Source organism: Pinus tabuliformis, chromosome 9, assembly GCF_031772625.1.
Source record: "Pinus tabuliformis cultivar Carrire ecotype Pingquan chromosome 9, CPIR1, whole genome shotgun sequence".
NCBI lineage: Eukaryota > Viridiplantae > Streptophyta > Pinopsida > Pinales > Pinaceae > Pinus > Pinus tabuliformis.
In genome coordinates, this window is record NC_142307.1 from 1,842,717,713 (window position 1) to 1,842,727,303 (window position 9,591).

Below are 9,591 nucleotides of genomic sequence, written 5' to 3' on the forward strand. Positions count from 1 at the left end.
CCAACATCCTCTATAGCTTCTCGAAGAATCTCAAATTGGAAAGATGCATCCTTGCGCTTTCCAGAACAGTGAACAGCTTTAAGAAAGAATGGACCTTCTGAAGATGTCACTATGATGTTGATTAGTGGGCGTTTTCGGATGTCAGTCCATCCATCCATAACAATAGAGCAACCAAACCTCAACCATGTTTGTCTCATTCTCTCTTTCTGTACATTAATTTTGGACACTTGTCTATCCAAAATTGTTGTTCGTAGTTTATGTTCTCCGGGTGGTACATATGAAGGCCCTATTTTTGCAATTGCTTGGACCATTTCCTTGTAATAAGGAGAACGAACAACATGGAAGGGAATCCCATTAGCAAAAAGAAATTTTCCAATTGCATCATCTGTGTCATCTCGATCTAGAATGTTGTACATCCCAGACACTGTACCAGTACCACCCATTGCAGAAGAACGAGATGCACCAGTGGAAACCTTTGTCTTTTTTGATGAAGCACTGGATGGAGGAATATTTGTAGCTGGATCAATATGTCTACTAGAGAACAATCCTTTTCCAGTGGATGCCCTTTCTAGCCTCCAAAGTTGCTCTCTCAGAGCTGAATCCAGGTTCTTTGAGGGACACATATTCACTCCTTTCCCTGTAATAGCCAAAATGTGTTGCTTCACCCTGGTATAGCTGCCAACAAAGTGATGCCCACAAATATTGCAGACCCAATCACGTGAGCCACCACCAACTTTTGGATTCTTTTTCGGCAGTCTAGTTGCATAGATTAGAAGTGGTTTTAGAGGATTAAATGTCCCCTTTGCAAATTTTTCCAGCTCTCTTGGCGGGCCTCCAGAATCTACACCATGCCTATTCTGGTGTCTTGCCCCCTTGTGACCACTTTGAACTTCTTCCTGTGCATCATGTGGCTCACTATAGTGGTAGCTACTATCACTGTTCTGATTCTCACTGTTCCCAGAAGAAGTTTGACTTTGACTCATAGTTGTAACTTGTAACTTTGTAAGTTGCAAGTTGAATGACAAGTCAAAATGTAAGTTGCAGCCTGTAGGTTGCAACCTGAAATGAAAAATAAATAAAAAAATTAGAAACATTACAGCCATAGCAGTGTAGCACATGCCACACACATTGAAGTTTTCAAGTTTTGAACACTGATTTTTTTTTTTAATTCACATAATGATAATATATTATTTCCGGCCATTAATTTACATAAATTATAATTCATTAAGATTCAAAAATCCAGAGAATTTGGTGGCTGGAAATTTAGTGTACTAACTTGTTCACTATTAATTACATATTGCATGCCCCCATACAAGTTTACAACAAAGATGATGAGCAGTGCATACTGCATATTGTTTCACAATTAGGCAACAAAACAACTTTAATGTTTAAAGTTTAATTTGGGCACAGTACAAGCATACTAAAACTGATTATAGTAATGATGACTAGAATCCAAAAAACTTGACAAGGGACACAGAGAATAAAAATAGGCATTATAGTAATGATGACTAGAACCCAAAAGACTTGACAAAGACTGACAGAGAGAATAAATATTAAATATACATTCTTCCCACTAATTTACCCCTTGTGAAGTCATTTTTGACATTGTGACATAAACCATCAAGGTAACTCTTGCTCAGGAGTCAGAATAAGCTTTTCAAAATTTAAATGTTAATTATATATATATATTATATTCATCTCATTCATGCCCGTTAGTCCATTCCTTCATCCTTTTGGAGTCTTGGTTCATCTCCTTTATAACAGTTCAAACCTCATTCCCTTTTAGTACATACACTTCAGATCTGGGAGCTTTATTGACTATATAGCTGCTGGTTCAAGCAAGCAGCAGAGATCATCTTTGTCAGCAAAGAAATGGAAAGCTGATTAGGAGGAGAAATCTGTGTCTTTTATTTCTTCCATCGGTCATTTTCGGCTTTTGTGTGACTGATGCAAAGTTCAGAAATTTAATTTTCTGTCTTTAAATAAATTATGTTTTGGAGTTATTTAATGACAGCACATTAGGAGAGCAGTCACCTAAGCTTGAAAATTTTACACAATGCACAGTGCAGAGGGATACATGTCCACCATGTCCTGAGGGGTTACCAGTGACTACTGTCGCTAATGGTTGATACCGCCCTCCATCAGGAAACTTGGGGAAGAGGAGGCAAATCCATGGGGCATTGGCAAGGAACCAGCATCCACATTCTGAATACTTAAGTGCAGGACGGTGAGGGGAATCTATTCCCTTGGAAAAAATGAATGTGGATGCACACACAATTCAAATCAAAACTGAAAAAAGGATCCTTAGGGTGCCCAAAGGTCCATAACTAAGGTAAAACCATATTCCTCATTAATGGTGTATACTCTTACAAGCAAAACTCAGTTGGCAACTATAAATATCATACTGCAGAAGTCTAAAGTGATTGTAGGATGAAAGCTCCAGCTTAGAGATAACTGTTGGAAAACAATTCAACCAGCATTTCATTCAGTGGCTCCATACTTTAGTCTTAAAAGCCAAACAAGTTTTAACTGATTTGAAAATTAATACAAGCATCTTAACAACAAAAGCCAAGGACATTTTTAGTGATTTAGTTTAGCACAACGCAGAAGTGGTGTACAGAAGACGGTGGATTTTAGTAAAAAAGACTCAGCGTCAACCAATTTGAATTTCCATCCCGATTTCTAATCAGTGATAACGGCCAAGAAACAGTTGAAATGTTTGCAGAAAGTTATAATTTATTCTTTGCGTGCTGCGTCGGCGTAAGAAAAAAAATAACCGTGAAGAAATTTTCAGACTTTTCAGACTTCAACCCAAACAAAGGCACGCAAAAAATTATTGAACTGTTAGCGACATTGAACCGCATTTCCCCTACTTCATCATCGAGCATTGAATCTACTTCATTATAAGGGCTATTATACACTTGAAAACTTTCCGCATAAACTATCAAATTTTCGCCTCACTTATTAATGATACCTACAGTTTAAGGTAAATAGAAAGTATAAGTCGCATTTGTTAAGAAATTCTAGGTCGCATTTGTGACAAGAGCTGAAGATGAAATGGCAGAACAGGAGCTGAAGATCGCAGTCGTTTACTAACCCGTTAAGTTTTACGCTGTAGCAGTCCGCTCCTCAACACGCAGCGCTGCGAACGATGGGTGCTGCTCGACCAGACAGAGGGCGGAGTTCTCAGTTCTGGAATGATAAATTGTTGACGGAAATCCAGTGAAACACGCTCAGCAAAGACGGAAATCCAAACAGTGAAACACGCTCAGCAAACTTGCAAACGCTGTGTTGTTCATGGTGCAGGGTGCGTGCCTTTTTTATAACCTGAAACCAATCCGCCATTTCCCGCCATTTTCCAAGGACCAAAACCCTAAACGTTAATTAAGTTATTAACCCCTTATTAAAGATTAAATTCAGATTTTAATTAATAAAAATGGTTCTTAATGCATTAACGCCCCCCCACGCCCCCTCTCGCCCCCCCTCGCCCCCCCACGCCCCCCTACGTCCCCTTTTTCGGAAACGACTCCTCAGGGAAGGGAGCGTGGGGAAACGTCCCCTACTCGTCCCCAAGTCCCCGGAGCGCGAGGGAGCGAGGAAACTAGACCCCTAGGGGGGGGAGGCGAGTCCCCGTGGAACACTGTGTTTTAGGTCAAAGTCCCCATTGAGGACTTCTAGGATTTATCCTGAGTCAATAGAGTCATTGTACTTTTAAAAAGACCCTTCTTGTGCTTTTGAATCATGTAAAAAGGTTAAGTATTGAGTCAAATATGAATTATGTTGTCTCCACACCAAGTTGGCCTTAAGATGATCAAGTCGGCCTTAAGGAGGGCTATTCGATCTCTCCAAAGGACTATAAATAGATCATTTCAAATTCCATTTGAAGCACATTCTCTCACAAGCAAGGTCGATCTCTCTTGAAGCCTGAAGAAGTGCGAAATAGGAGGAGGAGAAAGAAGTGCGAGTTTGGTCTAGGAGAAAGAGAAAGGGAAAATCAAACCTTTGGTGCAACTATCTTTTTCTCTCGTGCCCTAGTTTGGAAGATCGAAGTTCTCTTATTGACGCCGTAGCCAGTTGTTGTGTGATGTTGTTACCTAAAGAAGTTGTATTGGGCCAAGATCGAAGGTTCTAAGGCAAGGTCGAAGTTGCTGGGTCGAAGAAAGTGATGCCATTGCTGGTGCTACTACTAGGTCAAGAAGGACCATCTGTGAGTAACGAAGAAGGGTGACTTGGTGTGGAGGAAAGTTTGTGTCAAGGTTAAGGGTCTTAGAATATCTCTGGAAAACTATGTTGCATGAAACTTATAGGAACTCGACGTTTCAGAACGTACCCGTACCCGAAACTCTAAAACTCAGCGGAAACTCGACCATAATGTAATCATCTATGAGAGTTAATATATACTTGGTTTTCCTTCTAAATTGTCATCTATGCGTATTATTCCTTTATTTCTTGCAAAATATCATGTTATTCGCTTATTTATACATTTATCTTTATATCTATAAACATATATGACGTTTCAGACGATGTTTCGATCGACGTTTCCATTTTTGGGAGGTGATGTTTCTACACGTACCCGTTTCAGAAACTCCAAAACGTTTCGGCGCTTCGTGAAACTTAGCTGGAAAACTATTGAAGGAAGAATTACTGACTGGGTTTTCCCCTAGAGAGGGGTTTTGCCTTGGCTGTGAGCCTACATCTGGGGTCTATTGTTTATGTGCTATTGCTTTGGTAATTGCTTGATGAACTAAAAGAAAGAAGATATAAAAGAAACCTAATAAGAAGTCAAGAACATCAGAAGTAATTATCAAGTATAAGAAAATCTTTCTATCTTTCCGATTTTCTAACACCTATTTGGTTAAACAAATTACCTTATGCTTTAAATATAATATTATTTCTTATTTAGTTAGAAATAGTATTATATTAAAATTATTTATTTATTCATTTAGAATTAATTAATTATTTAATATAATACTATTTCTTATTTAATACAATTCTTGTTTATTGATTTATGATAAATACTATATTAGTGTATTTATTTATTTAAAATTAATTATTTATATGGTATTAATTATTTAAAATTATTTTTATGATTTCATACTTAATATCCTACTACATCAACTCTAATATATTAATTTATCATCTTAATATTTATTATTTATTACCGATGTTGCATGAGTTTTTGGAACGTGGGAAACGTTGGGAATTTGGGTATGGGTGTTCAAAATGGCTAGAGGTTTACCCAAAATTGATAGGAAATGTCTAATCGGGAGAAAATATTATATAATATAAAAATAAAAAATATTTGTTTAATTATATAATTTATATAAAAATCAAAATTAATATTGATTCAAAATATTCAAATGTTAAAATCAATTTAAATTTATAAATAATATATATATAATCTCTCTTATATATAAATATATTCTTTGGCTATCCCTCTCCTTGAGTCTCTCCCTTATATATATATATAATGTCAAGTTCATTATCAGTGCTCTGACATGTTTCTCTAGTTATTCTTACGAGAAAGAACAACTCTAATGTTTAAGCATTGACTGCCACATACAATATGCACACACAATCTTCTGCTATATATATACATAAACATCAAAATAAATACTCATCAACATGACATCCCAGATATCGCCCTTATGTCGAGGTGTCACACACTTCCTTAAGCCATCAAGAGATTGCTCCAGTGTCTCAATTAAGGATATTGGTGTTAAGGATGTTTTTGCGTTTCTTCTTGCGAAGGTTTCAACATAGGCTCATGTTTTATAGGCAGTTCAACATATTTTTCTACAGAATTTGTATTCCTCAACCCTAGGGAATGCCGGAACTCCAAAAAAAAAGTCTTCAAAGCTCCCAAAACTTTTCCCAGCTCCCGCCGAAAAGGTAACGTTCCCATATAGTGCCAAAGCTCTTGGGAGCGTGGGAATCATTAGAACGGGTTTCCCACCTCTCGGGAATGGTTCCGGTGTAACAAAGTTTATTACCCTATTAGGTTAAGCAAATTACCTTATGCTTTAAATATAGTATTATTTCTTATTTAGTTAGAAATAAGATTATATTAAAATTATTTATTTATTCATTTAGAATTAATTAATTTTTTAACACAATATTTATTTATTCATCTAGAATTAATTTTTTTTTAATACAGTGCTATTTCTTATTATTTATTTATTTAAGATAAATTCTGTATTATTGTATTGTATTTATTTAAAATTAATTATTTATATGATATTAATTGTTTATTTACTTAAAAATATTTTTATGATTATTTTAACGGTATCTCTACATAATTATTATTATTAATTTCCATATTGCCTTTTCAGATTTTAGGTTTTTCTCTCAGTCAGCTCATTTTTTCCTTACTTTTTTATTATTTATATTACACCTTTCCCTCTCCTCTCTAAACAATTTTTCATCTAGATGATGGGCCCTGGTCTGGATTCCAAATGTCCATAAAAAAATGTTCACTGTTCACTGTGAATATAATTCCGGAAGCTATTTCTTCAAAAATTTAACTTCAAAAACTTGTAAATGCATCCACCGATATAAAGCAAAGCACATAAATCATTCATCATTTGGGTGCCCCCATTTTATCATAATCAAATTCTTGTCACTTGATCAAGTCATTATTTGATATATCATTACAGTATTCGCATGTTCTCTAACGTGTTTACTGTTTACAGTTCTCAGTTCTTGCTTTTAAACATATACTGTCATTTATGACTTCATTCCTACGGTTAATTGCATCGAAGGAATGAAGGAAACAAGGAGGGTTGAATACTCAATATATTGCATGGATATGTCAACATCTTTTGGAAATTATCAATCATTTTTCAATCCTTTCTTTTGAATCAACTGAATTTAACCTATTTTGATCTATTGTTTTATCTTTCCTCCCAAATATGACGATTGGGATCACGAATCTTAGATTTTTTTTGCACTCCATTGCGGTATTGTGCTTTAATTTTGCACATTCCAAGAATCCAAACCTCTAAATAGATAACATGATGTTCTTGAGGTTTCTGAAACTATCAATCATTTTTCAATCCTTTCTTCAGAATCAACTGAATTTAACCTCTTTTGATTCACTGTGTTAGCTTTTCTCCCAAATAAGAGTGTTGTGGTCACGAAGCTGAAATCGTGTTTGATCTCCATTTTAATATCGTGCTTTATTGTTGTCAATTCCAAGAATCCAAACCTCTAAACATATACCTTAGACTTGGTTCAATTTTTAGGGTGATGTCTAAATATACACCGCCTTTTATCTACTACTTGGATTAGTATAAATATGATAAGCATTGAGATTGAACTAAAATTTTATGCATACACACTTTTACAGAGCCCCGTGACAGGCACAAGTTAATATCAAGTAGAACTAATGCTTTAAAGTTTTAAGCTCCATTAAAGTCTATTTAGATGTGGTTTACAGTTTCATATGTTCTCTACCTTCACCCCTTCATCTGTTATTCAGAGTAACCTTTCTACCCGATTAATCCTGTTGCGTTCAAAGCATGCATGTTCTAAGAAATGAGTAAATGTTTATATGCATTTTATATGACCATTGAATGACATTTTGTCAGAGACGTCGCACAGCAGTGGATGAGTTGAACATGCGGACCATGTTTGAAGAAAATGATGTTATCTGTGTAAGTACTAAACTACTCTGGTTCTTCACAGATGAGATAAATATATTTTAAGGAAATTTTAATTCTGCAAGGGAAATTGACGCACATAATTTTTTTTGAGTAATGAAAAGGTAGTGAATCTTCTCCTTGTAATGGTCAGGCTGAAGTTCGTGGTTTTCAGCATGATGGAAGCTTGCATCTTCAAGCACGAAGTCTCAAGTATGGCAAGGTTGGGTTCCATTTCATGAATTCTAAGGGCCACATTCGTTTTGAAATAGAATCTAGTTAATTTGTTTGTTAGCTAGGAATGCTGCCTTATGTTTTTTCACTGTTGTTTTGGGAAAACCAAATGTTTAAAATGGGAAGCAGTATGACATGGCATGTAAGTGCAGTCTAAATAGGTTCAACAAGAGCTGTTTTTGTATAAAGGGATCCTCATTGCAGGCTAATCTTTCACATTGCCTTACAAGGCACGATGCTAAGTGCATAAGTTGCGACTCTTGCTAAGTTGAGTTTATCTTTCACTGTAAATGATTGTGATCTCCCACTGATGGTTACACTATTTTGCTGTATTAGCATTCACTATCTACACTCTGGAATGTTGAGTGACAGAAGGCTGATGCACGTTTATTACATATGTTGACAGACACCAAGCTTCCACATGCGAAGTCTTTCCATAATTTCTTATGTATCAAATTTCTATCTTTTGTATGGGATGGTTTGAGGAAGCTGACTACAACATCTTTATCTGATTAATTTGTGTTGTATGGTGGCTGCTAAAATCGTTTTGATGCAATTCTTTTTGATTTTTACAGTTAGAAAATGGTCAGCTTATTACAACTTCTGCTTATCTAGTTAAGCGACGGAAGCAACATTTTCATCACCTGGAGCAATATGGGGTTGATATGATTCTGGGTCTCAATGGTTACATATGGGTTGGTGTACACACGGATGTGCAAAATCTTGAGGGACAGGGAGAAGAAGGAGATGTCTCAGACCAGTCAACTAAAAGCATAGTTAAAAGTTCAGGGGCTGCAACTGATGGGAAAGAAGATTCCACTCCCTTGAGGGTTAGGGAAAACATTTGTCGGCTTGCCAATGCAATTCGTGTACTCTCTGCATTGGGTTTTACCTTGTCGTTGGAGTTGATCCTCGATACGTTTCAAATGAGTATTGACTGGAATATTGACATAAAAGATATGCTTGCTGGCGAATTTTATGTGAGAATAGCTGAGAGGGAAGCTGAACGCAGAAGCTCAAAGCTAAATGTGGAAGTTTGGTAAAATTTTTATATGTTGTCGTCTACATGGTGCAACTAGAATACTGGGACGCTGAACAATTCTGTAATTTGGTAACTTCGAATTTGTCGTTGGCTTAAAGCAATTGAACAACCGGCTTCTCGTTGATTGTGTTTACTTAGGGCCGGGTGTAATTATTGAGTGATTTTGACAAATATTTTCCTTGTTAGAGACTTACCAAGCTCGAGGACTAACTATTAGGCTTTAATGAAATTGCTTTTTGCATTGTTCCTATTAGGCTTTAATGAAATTGTTTTTTGGGTAGTTCCTATATGCGAAAAAAATCCATGTCCAAGTTGCTTCGACATTGGCGAGTGCTTACCAAGCACATTCAAAGGACTGCAGAATATGAAATTTTACTGGATATCCCGAATGAATGTTTTTGAAGATTCAACAGCAATGAACAATTATTGGGATCTTGATTACTTTGTTCATTTTTTTTTTGTTATGTTTAGCATACAGATTTCACTCATCATTAGTGTACCAAAAAATAGTTTACACATTTCTAATTATTTGTAGCCAACACATTTCGATTTATTTGTAGCGTACACATTTCGAGCAGATGCTCTTTGCTTACAGATTTCACCATCAGTAGGGCATTAAAAAATGAATTCAGTGTTAAATTTTTAATAGGCAAGAAGGCTCTTCTCATCAGTAGG

At 35.9% G+C, this 9,591-nt stretch overlaps 1 protein-coding gene across 1 annotated transcript in view; it reads left to right on the top strand.

Annotated features, from left to right (window-relative positions):
- Positions 1-9,164, top strand: part of RRP4 (ribosomal RNA processing 4) — an 82,471-nt gene extending 73,307 nt beyond the window's left edge. Inside the window, exons 6-8 of the mRNA XM_089437973.1 lie at positions 7,590-7,655; positions 7,795-7,863; positions 8,450-9,164. Of these exons, the coding sequence (XP_089294099.1) occupies positions 7,590-7,655; positions 7,795-7,863; positions 8,450-8,917 (603 nt within the window). The 3' untranslated portion in view covers positions 8,918-9,164. The remainder of the gene's footprint in view (positions 1-7,589; positions 7,656-7,794; positions 7,864-8,449) is intronic.
- Positions 9,165-9,591: the final 427 nt, after the last annotated feature.